At 45.0% G+C, this 18081-nt stretch overlaps 1 protein-coding gene across 1 annotated transcript in view; it reads right to left on the bottom strand.

Moving 5' to 3' along the window:
* Positions 1–8706, bottom strand: part of LOC147748023 (cytochrome P450 2D15-like) — a 704421-nt gene extending 695715 nt beyond the window's left edge. Inside the window, exon 1 of the mRNA XM_086957942.1 lies at positions 7907–8706. Within this exon, the coding sequence (XP_086814068.1) occupies positions 7907–8116 (210 nt within the window). The 5' untranslated portion in view covers positions 8117–8706. The remainder of the gene's footprint in view (positions 1–7906) is intronic.
* Between the last annotated feature and the right edge of the window lie 9375 nt (positions 8707–18081).

Raw genomic sequence — 18081 nt, 5'->3', positions numbered from 1 at the left:
TTTATACATTTGATTTTTCACCTCTTTTTCTGCATCTTAGGCCAACTCAAAGCCTTTTCAAGTGCTGGATATATGCTTAGGCTTCTAGGCTTCTTGTTTTGGGTTGTATGACAGTCACCATCATTAGGGAAAAGTATGTCCCAGGGATAGACAATAAAATTGCCTCATTCACAGTGGAAGAGATATCCTGGGTGGCAGCAGCTAGTTTAGAGGTTGCCATTTTAAATGCTGAAGGATCACAATGAAGAGTAAGAGTTTTGCAGCTGATATAGGAATGGATCACTGACAGTCAGGATTTAGCAGGAAAAGGTATCCTGTGACTTGGTTGTAATTTATGCATAATGGGATTTGGAGGAATATCACGATTATAAATAATTGGAATAAATCCCTCATATTTTCACTCATCCCCTCGATGGTCCCATTCAACTTAGACTTCCCTTTACAATGGACTAATGAGTCGGTCAGATACTTGGGTATACAGGTACATACTGATTCTGAATTGGTGTGTCGCGATACCAACGACAGGGTGATCACTAAACTAGAAACTGATATTGAGAGGTGGATCAAGCTACCGCTCTCACTGGTGGGCCGCATATCTCTGATGAAGATGATAGTCTTACCTTTCTCTTGTTCTCTCTCTCCCTCTCTCTTTCCCTCTCTTTCTCTCTCTTTCTATCTATCTATCTATCTATCTATCTATCTACCTATCTATCTATCTCTCTCTCCCTCTGGCATAAACGACTGCATGGGTAACTTCGCTATGCAAGCGGCTCGCAAAGGCGCAAAAAGCCCTGCGAACACGCAAAAAACCCGCGAACACGCAAAAAAACAAAAAACTGCAAATTCGCACAAATTTGCGAATTTTGCAGATCGCGAATTCGCAAATCTGCAAATTCGCGGATCGCGAATTCGCAAAATTCGCCCATGCTTAAAAGAGACCGTTCACCAGGGGACATACTAGAGCATCATTAGGCTGTGTCCAAAATGAATAAAGCTATTCATAGAAGAGTTTGAAGTGCTGCATCAAACCAGTGGCTATTGAGAAACTGATCAAAAAAATGAATGGGGCGAGATGAGACAGTATTCAAAGGTAGAGGAAACAATGACGGTAGCACCTGATGAAAGACTCTAACTAAGGTGGTGGAGGGGGACTTAGAAAGGTGACACGCCGATTGTTTATGTATTACACGTGCATTTCATGGAGGGAAGATGTTGACATTTTTAAGAAGAGTAGGCATTAGAGGAGTATGAGTAGTCACTATTGTCCTCAGTGGAGAGCTTTTCCTAGTTGCAAGTTGTCATGTTGGCAGGTGCTACAGGATATTATCTTTAGTTTGGGTTGCTTAACACTATCGACATTGTTCCAGCAAAGACAACAAAGCAAGGTGACCCTAGGAAGAAAGAAGGATGCCTGTCATCCCTGGGGAATGTCAGTGAACAGTTTGACTTGCCTGCAGAGCCTGGCGGTTATTGGGTAGTTTGTATTGGGGGGTGGGGAATGTGTGTGGGAAACCACAGGGCATCAGCTGACTTCTAACTCGGATTATGGTTGTGCAGCAATCGTCCCACTCTTTAGCTTTCTACATTTCATAATGAGGAAGAGCATTCATTTTTGTGAAGTTCTTGGTGCGATTGCTATAAATATTGGGTTATTGATATGAATCCTAGTATGCATGAAGTTCACAGAGGTATGTGTTACAGATAATAATTGTTTAACGGGATAGCTGATTGTATGAGTGCAACACCAACTGATGCCCCTACACTAGCTGGAGAAAAAGTACCTAATTTGATGTTTGCCGACGACACATTGATTCTCTCCAAGACCACGAGTGAGCTTCAAAAGGCACTAAAAATCTTTGAGGATTTTTGTTGCCAGAGGGGCTTGGAGGTCAACGTGTCCAAGACAAAGATAATGGCATTCAATGTCCGGATGGCAAATATGAGGGGTTTTAATATGAAGGATGGACCTCCAGAATTAGTAAATGAGTTCACCTATTTAGGTGTGAACTTTCAAGGAAGTATGAAGTGGGATTGCCAAATTGATCTAGCCTCACTTACACTCAGACAGATCTCGGGGGCTCTCTGTCTAGAGCATAATCTTTCTCATTTTAAGCCTATTAGCCCCAGCCCTTGAAATGTATAATCTGAAAGCTGTTAGCTCAGCATTATATGGTTCAGAAGTTTGGGTTTGTGAGAACCTTCTAGCTCTTACTATTTCTAAAAAACAGGTTTCTAAGAAATATTACTGGACTTCCCCAGAGTACCCCTATGTGTCGGTTGTCAATGGAGCTGGGTAAGAAACCTATTGCAGCAGTAGCTAAATTGCGTCCTCTTCTGTATTGGAGGAGACTATGGTCCACACCTGAACTTGCTGGCTATGCGCAGGGCTTCTTAAACATAATTAGGGCTGATACATTATGTTGCATCAAATGGTTATGGGTAGTTCGAAACCTTTTAGGAGAGCTAGGTTTGATTGCATTGTGGACTGATCCCGTAAACTCCATTTTTCCATCAAAAGCCGAGCTGAAGACTGAATACTGGTATTTGTTTCAAGATAAAAATGCAAGGCAACAAGTGTCTACATCCCTTACCAGCCGGTTTCTGGATCATAAAGTTGCCCTGAGGTTGGAATCCTACTGGGATGCTATGACCAAACCCATGGACCGCAAGTTGTACTTTTAGTACAGGGTGGTTACGCTGCAGGGGAGATTTTTTTACAATGAAATGGTCAATTCAACCTTCAACTAAGTGTCCATGGTGTAGAGCCAATAACAAGTCCACAGCTCATATTCTTTTTGTTTGTGAAGCCGGGCCTGGCTGATACCAATCTGTAGGCTCCTGGGCACAAGGGTGGCTGCGGAAGCTGAACGCATTTTGCGTACTGATACCTCACGACCCATTGCATTGACTATGGTGAAATTTCTAGGCTGGGTATGGATTTTGGCGGCTCGCTTAATTGCTCAGAGTCTTTGATATTAAATATATAACAACTTTCTTATTATGCTGTATTTGCACATATTGGAATGTTCTATCTTTTTAAACCTGCTGCTTTAATGATTTTATTGCCTGTATTTTTACTCAAGGGGATGTCCATAATTTTTATATTGTGATACATTATTTTTAAACTGTGATTTTGCTGTATTCGCTGATTTGCACATTGCTTTTATGATTGTAAAAGTCGAATAAAGCTTTATGAATTGAGTTGATAATAATTGTTTATTCTAGTTACTTCAGGGAGGGGAAACAAGGCTAGTAGTGGTCAGATTTGTGAGGCTCTGAAGCCAGTAGCCCCTAGTGTATGCCAGTACACTGGTAGTGAACCGCTGAAGGTTGTAAAAATGCTAAAGAAATACTGAGGATGCTGGAACCAATATTGAGGGTCTTCCTATGACTTCTCCTTGGTCCTCGAGTTGGGGCAATTTTGGCCTCAGGGGTCGATCTGCCATGAGTCTGGGTGAAGCCCATCACAAGTCCACTTGTCCCTGGTCTACTGGTCTCTGGTTACAGCAAAATCCGTAGTTTACTTTTGCTGAAGATAACTTCCTTGCTGGATGACTAAATGGAGCAGGGAATAGCAGGGTTGGCCTTCTTTGGTCCTCTCTCCAGTACACACATGATTTGAGGTCTGGGTGCCAGAGGTGCCACTTTTATGCCCACTATGATCCTAAGGGGATTTGGCAACTAACTAGCCAATGGTCTGCCAGGCCCCATTGCTCCTGATGAAGACTTCATGTGAAGTGTGTCATCCAGCTAGCCCGTAATCACAATTCTTCCCACTCCCAACATGGCATAACCCTTCTCATAGTGTGTGGAGCTCCCTAGTCCAACCCAGAAGTGCGGCTACCTGGGGACTACACTCCCCTTAAAAAAACAATGTGTCACTGTTTCTCCCTTGCTGTCCAAGACACTGGCTTGTTTCCCTAAACAAAAAACAGTCCCTCTTTAGTGGACTAACATTTGCCCTTCAAAGCAGCTTCCACCTTGAAGCTCACCTTTTGGGCTCACACCCACTTTGGCTATCCTGCCAGGAAGAGGTTACATCTCCTTCCTCAGAGGTCCTTTGCTCCTCTTCCTGAGATTTGCTCTCACCTTGACCAGGAGGGCAGGTTTTCTCATGCACAGCAGCTGTGTACGACCAAAAACGGCTACTGCAAATTTTGGGCATCAAAGTGACCACTTTCCAGAGTTGCCATTTGTGAAATAGGTACACTAAAATCCACAGATCTGAGCAACAATGTGGGTTTAATGCAACGATTCTTTTCATACCCTGGAGTACTATGTTTAGTAGTCCCATTTGGAAGCTGGCACTGCAGAGTTGTTGCTGTGTAACTACATACTGCTAGCCTTGTCACAGTAAAAACAGCAATGATGGTTTTTTTACAGTCAGGACATGTAAAGTTAATAAAAATATATATCCTTTTTAATATAATGCACCCTGCCTTTAGGGCTCCATAGGCCTGCCTTGGGGTGACCCATAGGTATAAAAAAGGAAGGTTTGGGCTTTGTCATTGTTTAAAATGGCCAAGTAAATTTAGCAGTTTAAAAATCATTCTTCCAGTCTGCAATGGATTTGTCGCACTTGTTGCACAATCAGGGCAGGAGTCTATGAGGGGCACTTAATGTACAGGCACTTCGAATACCTAGTATCAAATACGAAAGACCTATAAGTAAGTAAACCTATGCGAATTGTGGGTGAGCCAATTTGACATATACCTTTTATGGGTCAGAGGACAGGCACTGTGGCCTGATTGGAAGGACTCGGTGCATTTTCTGAGTCAATAAAACAGCAGCACCAGCACTAAACTATGGGGATTATCATGCAAAAAGAGGCATTTCCTAATAAGGTATCATACAGGGTTTTGCCTGTTTGAACTGAAGTTGTAATGGAGTACAAATCAGTTTACCTAATATTTCAGGAACCCACTTTCCCCACCCAGGAGGCATTGTATTACATGGTCCTGTGAATTTCTCTGCTGGTCCATTTAAGACCTTAGAGGAGTGAGGGCTCACCAGATTGAGGAATGTATCCCAGTTAGCAGCCACAAAGAAAATAATATTTTCCTAGCAGGATTCAAATGGGGGTACAAGCACTGGTGCCAATGTTTTTACGGACTCATGTGTGTAAGTCTGGTACACCTCAAAGAAGGGGCAGGTGTCTGTTCCTTTACTCACTGCACTTGCCCAATGCCGCTTTCGACCAAAAGTGCCCAACGCCCCTGGAGGCCTGAGACTGGCTAAAATCGGTTGAGAAAAAGAGGAGGAAAAGCAGGTTCAGGATGATACAGTTCCATCACTAGGTCTAGAAGAAGAAAGAAAGACCAGCATGTCTAGGACAGTAAAGGAAGAGCACCAGGTCAAAAGAGTGATGGATTTAGTTGATGGCTGAAAAGCCATGATTATAATCACAGTTGTGCTAGAAGGGGGTTGGGTCAATAATCCCAAGAAGGTGGCACTTTTTGAGGGAAAGGGTGGCTTCGGAATTTTGCTCCAGTCATGGATTGAGATGTGCACTGACTGACCAGTACAGAATGTAATTTTTCCAGTGGTCTCTTGGTGTATATTCTTTATGCACTATTCATCTGTGAGGGGCCACTGCAGAGTTAGATTTCACCCTTACACCAATGCTTGGAAGCAGCAAACATTTGCTCCACGCCAATGCAATTTACGTCAGTGTCCTGATTATAACATTAACTTGTTTTCAATACTTGTTAGGACATGTATACCCCTGGCCTTTATTGTCTTGACACTAACTCAGAAAAATTGTGGGTTAAATTAATTTACTTTATGCCCTGTGGGTGCATAAAACAGGCACTTGGCTCTGCACTGTGCTGGAAAAGTCCATAATAATATGGCATTTGGTGCTGTCTCCTCCTACTCTTTGTTCTCTAATATGCCTCCACAAATTACAAATATCTCAGTCCTTCTTTCCTAAATACATTTATAATTGCTCTCTTCTCTGTCCCTCTCCCACGGCCCTCCCTCTTTTAGAAATATCCTTGTTTCAAAAGCACCATGTGTCAACAAGTCACGTGTGACAATTTCAACAAGTCCTTCTTATTTTTAGGTCTCACCTAAAACAGCATATATTCTTTCTGTTTCAAGACATATTGTTATCCGACAGTGGTCTTAGAGCCCACCCATTATTTAGCATTTGTTTGCTTCCGTTCATATTCTTTCTTCTTATTCTTCAGCTTCCATAGGATTTCCGCCCTTGTATTGTCTTTGTCCCTCCCCTGGAGCATTGACTTGTATCCCGCCACTGCTCATTTTTCAGGCTCTACTTGTTTAAGCACTCCACAAGAGTATTTGCATGTTTTCAGCTGTCTCTCTTGTGTACTTCTCCCCCTCTGTGTTCTACTTTCTTGCCCTCCCTCAGTTGTCATTCTTCCTTCCTCCCTACTCAATTTCTCTTGCTGGTCTTGCTTCTCCACCACCTCTTTCTCCGTTTGATCCCCATGCCCCGCCCACACACCCTCCATTGTTGGAATGCTTCTCCAGCACCTCCCGCCCACCCTCCAATATTCGGGTGTTTCTCCAACGCCTCCTGCCTGCTGTTTTCTGTGTGCTTCCCCATCCCTCTTGCCTGTCCTCCGTTGTCTGTCCTCCCCAGCCCAGTGCATAGCATGGATAAAAATTATTGCCAAAGCCAATAGCTCTCTCTCTAAAGCGAGACCTGTTTATTGAGATTATGAAGTGAAGCTACATCTCCCAGAATACAATTTGCTGTAGGGTAGAAAAAAGTCAGTATTAACATAAAAAGTCACAAATGACTTGGAACCGCGTAATAACTAAGGGGCCACATTTACGCCGCCGTTGCATCACTTCTGTGACGAAGCGGCGGTGTAAACCATGCGCCACATTGTGCCTTATTTACAACATGACGCATCTAGAGAGATGTGTCACGTTGTAAAGCCCTGCGCCACTTGAAATCTGCGTTAGGTTTCATGTGGGCATTCCGGCACAGGGTGGGCATTCCGGCGCAGGAAAGCCTCGTAAAAGTGGCGCCGGGAAATCTACAAGATCTCACTGAGTCACTTTTACGCCCATGCTGCCTCAAAACCCTGCGCCTGCTTAATGCAGGCGTAAGGAGTGATGCAGCATTCAGGCATAGGGATCCGCTGAGCATTGCTGGAGCCGCGCTGCGCTTGCGACACGACTCCAGCAATGCGTCGCCCTTACGTCACAGGATGCGACACTCATCGCCTTATCCTTGCGCCACGGTGCGCTGCATTGCAAATGTGGCACATTTGCGGTGGTGCAGGGAGGGAATTGCGTGTCCCAACTTCTCTGGCGCATCCCTGCTGCTTTGCAGAGATTACACTCTCCACCCTCCCTGCCCCGTTCCCACTCTATACGTCACGTGCTCCTTAAATACCTGTGAGCAAGGTGTGGCCCAGCCCGCAATTGATTTTCTCAGGATCAGGCCACAAGGAACTCGTCAGGACAAGCTCTTCCCTTCCCTCGAAGTTGTTGCCAGATTGTGATTCTCTGGCACAGGAACACGCACTCCGTGCCACACTAGTATGTGGTATTTTCTTTCGCACCGAGTTGTTCTTACTGCGCACCTGCTGTATTCTGGCAGCCGCTGCTTCCTTCCCTCACAGCTTCTCGGGAAGCAGCATTCGGACCTGAGCTTTCATGGAGCACGGACTCATTATGACGTCATAACACGCTTGTGACGAATCATCACAGGTGAATTGTGGGTAGTGTTCTTGTCACAGGCGCGTCATACCGTCAGAAGGAACCTGGCATGAGAAAATAAAGTACCGAACTGACAGAGAGGTAGCGCTTCGTTTCCCACTTATGCTATAAGTTGCTATCATTGTTTCTTCTTCCTGCTCTTCACTTTACAACACATTCAAACAACATACGTTGGCTCAAAGCGTTCTCTGAAAACCAGACTTACCCGAGCACAGTATTCGGGGAGACGATTGAAATCCGCCTGCAGAATGTTCCCAACGAAGGGCAGGGAGGTGGGTCCGGGTGGGTAGCGGCTCCAACTCCTCCGCCGCTTCATGAAGTCAAGGATCAGCGCGAAGGCGCTGAAGAAGAGAGTCAGCATCGTCAGGAAGGTACCTGAGGGCAGCAGGGACCAGGGTGCGGAGAGCAGACCCATGCTTGCTACCTCCGACTAGCTACCAAAAACTTCCCTTTCTGTCTCTCCTTTCCACTCTCCTCGGGCTGTGTTTTAAATGTCAGTGCCTTTATTACATGTAGCGCCGCAATTCCGGCACAGTCTGCTCCCGGTCTCCGTCTCTCTCCTTCTCAGTTGTCTGCGCCAGTGATCGCCCTCTCCATGTAGATGTTCTTGTCTCCACCACTTCGGTGCCTTTCTCTCTCTTAGATTGCCCACCTTGCAGTGTTTCTAGTTCCCCCGTCCCGCTCCTCTTTAACTCACTTCCACGATTTTATCTTTTCTTCTCGCTTTACCTAGCTCCCCACAATTTCGTACAGTTTCAACTTTCACCCTCCCCTCCCCCTTCTGTTTTCCCCAATTAAATGCAGCCTCTTCCCTCTCGCCCCTCTTGTCTCCTCCCAAGTTGAATGTAGTTTCTTCCTGTTGCCTCTTCACTCTCGCCCCTCTTGTCTCCCACCAGTTAGATGTAGCTTCTTTCTGCTAGCCTCTCCCCTCTCTCCTCGCCTCTCTTGCCTCCCTCCTCCCAGGTGTGTGTAGCCTCTACCTTTCAGCCTCCTCTCTGTGCTGTCCTCGGCTCACCTCCGTGTCCTTCCAGTTATACACAGCCTCTACCTGTCCCTCTGCTCTCCTCCCCTCTATTTATCGCTGTGTTTCTGCAGGAACGTGATCTGTTGGACTGATTATTTACCCACTCATTGGCCATGAAAAGAGGTGGAGTAGGGCAAAACCACCCGAGTCAGTAAAAGCTTCTGTCAGCACCTGATGTTGGCGAGCCAAGCAATGACTTAGGTAATAGGCAGGGCACTGGAATTATGCAGCAGAGGAGAGACACATTATGCGGTAGAGTTGAGTAGATTATGCAAGAAAGGGCACGTTGCAGCACATATTATGATAATATTACTTCCATTTTTTGTAATTTGTACACAACTTAACACTGTCTGGACATTGGCTTTCCCATAATAGTACCAGATTAACAGCCAAATATAGCATTAAGCAACAGAAGGGTGACCAGTCACCCTTTACACTGCGGAGCAACACATGCACACATATATGCAGACAGAGCAACATACCTACAAGTATCAATTAAGTCGATAAGCGCTTTTCCTGCGCCATTCTCCCTACTGAAAATATTTTGGGATGTGAGTCCCTGGGTTTTACCCTCTCTCTCTCTCCCCATCAAGCTTGTGTTGGGCTCTTAATATACAGGCCACCGGGACCCACAGGCCTCTTTTTTGAGGAACTGCAGGCTGTTCTCTCGGTATTGTGTTTAAAATCAGAACACTGTATATTGTTGGGAGATTTTAATTTGCATATGGATGTAGGGAGTGACGCTGATGTTGTTAAGCTGTGGGACATTACAGCTCCTTTAGGGCTACTACCCCATATTTTTACTCCCGGGCACAATAAAGGGCACACTCTCGATCAAGTTTTATCTACAATTTCGATTAATACAGTCCCCCCGATTCCTGTCCTATGGTCTGACCATTATTTAATACATTTTTCTATCTCCCGTGTTATTTCTACCTCTTCAAGGTCGTTGGAAGGCTCTAGAGGGACTGCACGGGCATTTCACCGGGTGTCCTCTGAAATGTTGGTATCTGCTCTTTCTGTACACCCTTGTCTACTGACGGGCAATTTAGAGGAGGACCTGGATCTGCTACATAGGTGGCTTGTCGATAGATTTGAGGAGTTAGCCCCCAAGGTTATTTCCAGTAAAGCTAGTAGGCGCGCCTCTGCCCTGTGGTTTACTCCCTTTCTCTGTGAGTTGAGCAGAGAGTGTGCCTGGTGCCGCCGGTACGATCCCAGTGACAAGTATAAATATGAGGAATCTACTAGGCTTTATCACCGCCATATTATGGCTGAGAAAAAAGCCTATTTTGACAAAAGGATAGAGGATGCAGCGAACACGAGTAAAGAAATATTCCGCATTGTGGACTTGTCGGCGGCATTCAACACCGTTCCCCATGACGGTCTCCTTTTAAGACTCTGGGAGATCGGAGTACGCGGAACGGTGTTGAACTGGTTGGAGTCATTTCTGGCCGGCCGCCGGCAAACGGTCTGGGCACCACCTTTCTCCGCCGTTATGCCGCCGCTGGAGGTGGGGGTGCCTCAGGGCTCTATTCTAAGCCCCACCCTTTTTAACATCTATATGGCCCCTCTGGCGGTGGTGGCGGAGTCGTTTGGTGCCCAGATCGTATCCTACGCTGATGACACCCAGCTTCTTTTTACTTGCTCGAAGGGCTCTGACTTTGATGGCACACGGATCAGAAGCTGTTTGGGGGCGGTCTTTGACTGGTTTAAGCAGCACAGTCTTAAATGCAATTCCGATAAATTGGAATTGCTTTTTTTTGGCTGCTCTCCTGATCCTAGGTGGAAGGCCTGGTGGCCTCCGGACATGTACCCTCCGGCAGATTCCTCTTCCAAAGCAAAAAATCTCGGGTTTCAGATTGATGATGGTCTTTCTTTTGGGCCTCAGATTCGGGAGCTTTCAGGGAAATGTTTCGGCATCCTGAAAATGTTGAGGAAATTCCTCCCTATCCTGTCTCTTGAGCATAGAAAGATTACTGTGCAGGCATTGATAGGCTCACGCCTAGATTATGCGAATGTGCTCTTCTTGGGATTGCCAACATTTCTTATGTCGCGCCTCCAGATGGTGCAAATCTCTGCCCCAAGGGCCATTTATGGCCTTCAGCGAAGAGTGAGCACATCGGAGTTGCTTAAAAAACTCCACTGGCTACCTGTCGCAAGTAGGATTACTTTTAAGGCACTCACCCTTTCTTTTAAAGCGCTTCACCAGATAGGGGCCAGATATATAAGGAAGCGCCTGACCTTCTATGTCCCTTTCAGAACTTTGAGATCGGCTTCCTTGGATATGGCCTCTGTTCCTTCCATCAGGTGGGCTAGAATTGGAGGATGCTCCTTTCGATGCTTGGCACCGAGATGTTGGAATTCTCTGCCCATCTCTCTTAGGAAAATCAGTAATTTACTGGTTTTTAGGAAGGAGCTGAAGACATGGCTTTTTACCCAGTAATTTCCTTGTTTTTTTGCCCTGCATTTGCCCCGGTCTCTTTTCTCGGGTTTTTGTCAAAGCGCCGGGACACTCCTAGGAGTAGCCGTGCGCTATAAAAGACCCGTTTTAACATTAACATTAACAATTAGTAAATCTGGCTTTAGATTTCGTCTCTCTCCAACAGTTCTCTAGCCTGAACTGACATAACAGGTGCCATCCATACATGAACACAAGCAAATCTCATTCCGCCTTCAGTGAGATGCACCTTGAGCATTGTGAAGCACTGAGTATGAGACTATTAGACCGATGATTGGGCGTATCTGTAACAAATAGGGCTCCACACTGTAACACAAAAGTTATGAATGAATGAATGCTTGCAGTTGTGTCAGCCATTCTCAATGACAGAGCTATTTCCCGGTACTAATAATTCTTATCAGGTGGGTTTGTTCACATGAAACAAAGACCAAGGGCCAGAGGTAGGACCCTTTTTTGCAGCTGAAAATGGGAGATCCTCCAGTTTGTGGCAGCAAAAAAGGGTAGTAGTATGTAGAAATGCTATTTTGCGAGTCACTGACTCGCAAAATAGCATTTGCGACTCTCTATTTGGAAAGGGCTTCCCTTCCTATTAGCGAGTCTACATACTATATACTAATGTATTAAGGCCGCATTAGCGGCCGCAAAAACCTCGCAGTTAACGCCCTGCTTCAAGGAGGTGGTAAACCACTCGCAAAGGGGAAGGGGTCCCCAGGGGACTCCTTCCCATTTGTGAGTATGTGGGAAAATATTTTTTATGAGCAGGCATTGGTCCCAGAGACCACTGCCTGCCCTTAACCCCTTCACCGCGGGGGTAATTCCCCTGCTGTGCTGGGGGGAGGGGGCACGCACAGCGCCCCTGTGCTCATAATGAGCTTGGCTCGTCATGCAGCACGGTAGCGCTGTGCTCATGACGAGCTGAGCTCGTCATGACCACATCCGTTTTCGTGGAACGTTCAGCACAGCAGGGCAATTACTCCCGCGTGTGAGCGCCACGGTGGTCATGTCGAGCTCAACTCGTCATGAGCACAGTGCAACCGTGGCTCATGACGACCTGAGCTCGTCTTGAGCAAGGGAGGGGATAAAAAAATGAAACTGAAATGTTTTATTTTTCTTTTTTAAATGCATCACGTTTTCCTTTAAGGAACACGGGCTGCATTAAAAAAAAACAGCTTTATTAAAAAAGCAGGAACAGATATGGTGGGCTGCTGACCCCAGCAGGCCACCATCTCTTTGAATGCTAGCCATTCCTAACGGAATTGCAAATTGCGCCTTCCTCATTAATATTGCTGAGGCATGCAATTTGCGACCTCATTTTGAATCGTAAACAGTGCAGAGACACTGTTGTGCATTCCAATTAGAGTGTCACACATTGTGAGTCGCAAATGCAACACAATTTGCGATTTGCTAATTAGTGGGTCGTACATTTGGCCCTAAAACTTTCAGACTGCCCTGTCTTGTTAACTCAAAGACCAGGAACAGACGCATGGTAGAGTGGACTGTCAATCCAACTTGCACTAGCGACGGCACTTGTTCAATTTGTCATTTTAATGTATGTTTATCATATTAACAACTTCACTGACATTTGTTTTCATTCTTCTTGAGGAATAGAATGCTTCTGCATTCTGTAATGTAGTAGATGGAAAAAAAAGCAAATATTTTGCCACAAGGTTTACAATTCTCTTTCTATGCTCAGCTATTAGACTAGACTTTAATTATAGGATTTACTTTTTTACTTGCTTAGTTTTTACATTTAATGCTTGAGTTTAAAAATATTTACACAATTTATTTACAAAAAATTTAAACAATCTTTGGCAGGGCCAGTCGGTCTAGGTTTCATGGAGTCAAGCATGCAACACTGGCATGCACAAATGCTCTTGAGGTGGTAAAGAGAGTGATGGTGGTGACAGTGACAGTGGTTGCTGTACCAGCTCACACACTCTCAGAACTTTGCAAAATGCTATTTCAGCAAAAATAAATAAAAGATGGATTGCTTTCTGTATAAAATGCATACAAGAGACAACACTTGAATTTGTGATTACGAAGTGTACCTTTTAGATGTAAAATAGTCCCTCGTGCACGGCAATGCAAACAATCCATAGGAGGCAGAATGACACCCCAAACAGCCAATACCATACAATAACAGAGTAACACCCCTTTTTGTGTAATTGAAGCCAAACCTATGTATAGTTTAAATTATGGTTAATAATATTTCTTGCAGACAGTTGCACTATCAAGCCAGGCCTAAAACTCATTAAGAACCAGGCTCTGATAATACAAAGCCATTTTGTTGTTGCAAAGCCTGAGACTCGTAGATTCATAAGGTTACTGTGATTTTCTGATGGATTTTTGTTATGTTATGTACTTAACCCATTTTGCGATTTAGTGACAGGTTACAAATTCGCAGAACGGGTTTCCAAACCCATAATGATCGCTATTTGTAAGGGACGTTTTTAGGGCTTCACTCCCTAATTGTTAAGGCATGTATCAATCAATTGTGACTGAAATAAAATCACAAAATATTTAAATGTTACCAGCACCTCAAAGAAGGTGGTAACCCATTCACAACTGGCAAGAGGTCCCCTTGAAACCGATTCCTTTTGTGTATGTTAATTAAAGTTTTTTGAGAAGCAGTAAGTGGTCCATTCCTATAAAGAACACGATTTTACAATGCATTAGGTCGCATTCACACAAGTTTGAGCTATTGGCATTGTAAATGTTATGTTATGTTACATAAATTTATAGTAGGCACAGCTACTCATGAGTATTCCCGCACGGTGTCAGGCTGGGGAGGAGACGGAATTCTATCAGGAGAATAAATGTGTTTTCAGTTGCCGCCTGAACACAATTGGGTCCTGGATGGAGCGTAACGCCAGAGGGAGGACGTTCCAGGCAGTCGTTGCCTTCACCGAGAAGGAACTGCCCCCAATTCTCTGAAACTTAAAATGAGGGACCAAAGCATAGCAAAGGGACAAGGACCGCAGAGAACGTACAGGAACATTAAAAGAGAAATGCCTCTGTAAGTAAAGAAGGCCACAGCCATGAAGGGCACGGTGAAGCAGAGTCAAACATTTAAATTTGACTCTATCCAACATGGGAAGCCAGTGAAGAGAGCGTAGCTATTGGCGGACACTGTTTCTGGCCGGAATGCCCAGAAGAAGTCTGGCTGCTGTATTCTGGACCACCTGTAGTTTTTTCATCAGGTACCCAGGAATGCCAGCATAAAGGGCATTGGCATAGTCCAGCCTTGACAGGATCAGAGCACAGGTAACTGTTTTTCTTGCTGCCTGAGGAATAAGGGGAAAACATCTTCTAAGGGTTTTAAGCAGACCAAAGCAATGTCCAGCCAGCTTATTAATGTGCGTCAAAAAGGAAAGACATTCATCAAACCAAACCCCCAAGTTTTTTGCTGCTTTCCCTGATGAGGTAGGTGAATGAAACTCAGGAGGCCAGAGCTGCTCTCTAAAATTGGGGGGGAATTTACCGAAGAGCAGAACCTCTGACTTCTCCTCATTACATGTAAGCTGCGCCTCTGCCAACCATTTGAAGATGGAGGACAGAAAGGATTGAACTGGTAGTACTGAGTCCGCACCTTTGTCCCAGGTAAAAAGCACCAATGACAACGCCTTTTATTTAAGTTTTGAGTTTTAAACCATAAATAAATGGCATTGTCATTTTCAATACTAATAGCTTAAACTCTCGCAAATACAAGACCTATTGCATTGCAATAAAGGGCCTTCTGACAGCTTGTTAGATTGTAAATATCAGAGGAAGAGACCGGCCTGCAACGTCTTCAAAGTATTGATAAATAGTGCCAGGAAGAAGATGTGTAAGTGTTGCAAATTACACAGACACAAAGTGTGATGTGAGAGTTACATATCATCCGAGCTATAAACACTAACAAAGCTCTCCAACACCTTTCGATCTGTGATTACACTGTCACAGCTCAGAAGGAAATGCAGGAGGGGGGCTGTTTCCTGCCCTCTCTGTGATTTGAGTGTGTGGTATGGCATTGCATAATGTCATTGCTATCTTTGACCTAATATTGGTGGTGGTGTTGGTAGGAGTGGTATTACTGGTGGTGGTATTGGTGGTATTGGTGGTGTGGTGGTGTTGGTGGCGGTATTGGTAATATTGGTGGTGGTGGTATCAGTGGTGGTGTTATTGGTGGTACTGGTATTGGTGGTGGTGGTATTGGTGATGGTGGTGGTATTGGTGATGGTGGTGGTATTGGTGGTGGTGGTATTGGTGGTGGGGTATTTGTGGTGGTATTGGTGGTATTGTGGTGGTGGTGGTGGTGGTATTGGTGGTGCTATTGGTGTTGGTATTGGTGGTATTGGTGGTGGTGGTATTGGTGGTGGTGGGGGTATTTGTGGTGGTATTTGTGGTGGTATTTGTGCTATTGTGGTGGTGGTATTGGTGGAGGTGGTGGTATTGGTGGTGGCATTGGTATTGGTGGTGGTTGTGAGAAGTTAGCCTGGCATATGATGTCCACTAGTTCTAGTGGGCATCTTGCACCAGTCCAACCTACCCTTATTGATGGTGGTTGTAAAGTGAACCTTATAGACAAGCTATCCTAGTGGTAGCATGGACCAGCAGTCATAGGCTAAAACTTCAGAAAGCATGTGAACCACGACAGAAATAGTGAGTAGACCTAGGGCCTAGGGAATCGCTGGGGCTACACTAAACAACCATAGGTTAGGAAGTAGGAGGCCCACGGGGACGCATGCAGTGTCTAAACACAGCAGCGAGTTACCATTGACTTATAATGGAGAACGAAGAAGTTACAAAGTTACTGTTTAAGGGCACTTCCGATGGACCACAACAAAACCCCTTTAGACTATGACACTTCCAGAGTCAAGACCCACGGGAAACCGGAGTACTCGTGTTACCTCACCCAGGGCATAGGTGCCTTTTGTTTTCTATGGAGATCTGCAAAGAAGTGCTGCAGGCAACCAGAGGAAAAGTGTTCGGGTGGATCCAAGGGTGGATCAAAGAACTGAAGAACCTGAAAGCAGAGGGGACAGAAACTGGGTCACTAGCCAGTGACCAGAAAGGTACCAGGAAGGAACCAGGCGATGTCGCGATGATCTCAGGTGAAGAGGTGAAGCTTGTCCCTGTAGCCACGAGGACCAGGAGTTGTCGATGACGACCAGGAGCTGGATTAGAGCTGTCCCATGAAGGATCTAGTTGACTGCGGTATTGGTAGCCAGACTGGACCCAACAAGCCTTGGCAACCTTAACCCACGCAGGAAGGGAAGATGGGCTTGGGGCCAGACCAGCACGGTCTGAGGAGCTTCTCCTTCGCAGGGAAGCTGGAGCAAGCCTGGAGCAATCAGGAAAGCAGTGTTGTTTTAAATGAATATTTTCAGGGGGCTCACTAGCCTACGGGCTAGCAACTGGGAAGACACGTCAAGCTGAAATGCAAGAGCAGACTGTTGTAAGGATGAAACTTGAGGCAAGGAAAGGTAAGAACAATCTTTATTCTGTCACCCACTCTCCAGGACTGCCTGGTGGATGCCAACATTCTAAGGCAAGCTCTAGTGGAACATACCAACAGGGGAAGGGTACGGGGGAAAGGGAATGTACCATCTGAATATATAAACCGAAAGGAAGATTACAACACACCTCCCTTCGCTGATGAAAAAGGAAACAGGTGAGGGAGGGAAGGGTCATCGTAGAACAACATACAGAGCAAAAAGGAAATACCAGGCATTCACCACAGGCAGAATACTGAGGCGTAAAAAGCACATAGGAATAACAGGGTAATGATATTAATAGGTCACCCAATACAATTTCATCTAAATAACCTCCTGAATAAATTACCTAAAAATATACTGTAAAGCAAGTCTTTTACATTATAAGTGTAGGAACTCGCACTCAAAATGTGGTAAAGCAGATGCAACCCTATTAAGTTTGACTCCTCTTTTACAATATAAACCAAACCACTTATTGATCTTCCTCTGAATTCTATCTCCATCTTTACCATACCCACCAAGAGTATGGGTTTCTCAGCATAGCTAGCTAGCGATACATCGGGTATTAACAATTAAGAATGGTAATGCTAAACAGATCATCCATCTCACATAGGTTAATCATCGTAAATGGAGAACAGGAATCTGCATAATCGACCAAAGATCTTTTGTTCAAGAGGGAGATAAATTCAGGATACATATGTTGCAAAGAGTAATTTTAGAAGTCTCCCCATCCACACTAACCACTTAAAAAACATACCGAGGAGAGAGTTCCTCTCCTTTGCTAACCAATTTTACCTGATTACTCTCCCCCTCTCTGCACACTCTCGCAAAATGACCCTTCCTATTACACTTCATGCATGTTGCATTACGGGCAGTGCAATAAACATTATTCGCACGGTGATTACTGCTGCTACACCTGAAACACTTTAACCCTTAGGTGACACTCGTAGGTTTTTCTGTCTTGACTTCTCTTGCTTTGACTTTCAGAATCTCGCTGTGATTGCTATCATCCTGATACCCTTTGGCATTAACAACACTACAAACCGGTTCTTTAGGTGGGTTCATTTCTAGAATGCACTTAGCAGTGTGTTCAATAGACTGTGGCATACTAATAGCCTCTCTCAGGGATGGATTTTTGGATAGGAGTTTCTCTCTAATGCGGGAATTGTGGGTACACCTTACTAACTGGTCCCTGATAAGTTCCCCAAACTCACATAACTGAGTTAGGCCCCTGAGAGACGCAATGTAATTGCTAACAGACTCTTGTTTACCCTGCACTCGAGTAAAGAACTTGTGCCTTTCTAGGACGACGTTTACCTTGTCCCCGAAATGACATTCCAACTTCATAAGAATTATTTTGAAAACATCCAAATACACCTCATCATCTTCTAGGTCGGGATCAGGTAGAGTATCGTATATCTTCC

Source organism: Lissotriton vulgaris, chromosome 1_1, assembly GCF_964263255.1.
Source record: "Lissotriton vulgaris chromosome 1_1, aLisVul1.2, whole genome shotgun sequence".
Classification (NCBI taxonomy): Eukaryota; Metazoa; Chordata; class Amphibia; order Caudata; family Salamandridae; genus Lissotriton; species Lissotriton vulgaris.
Note: the sequence above shows the minus strand (reverse complement) of the source record. Positions and strands in the feature narration are given on the sequence as shown.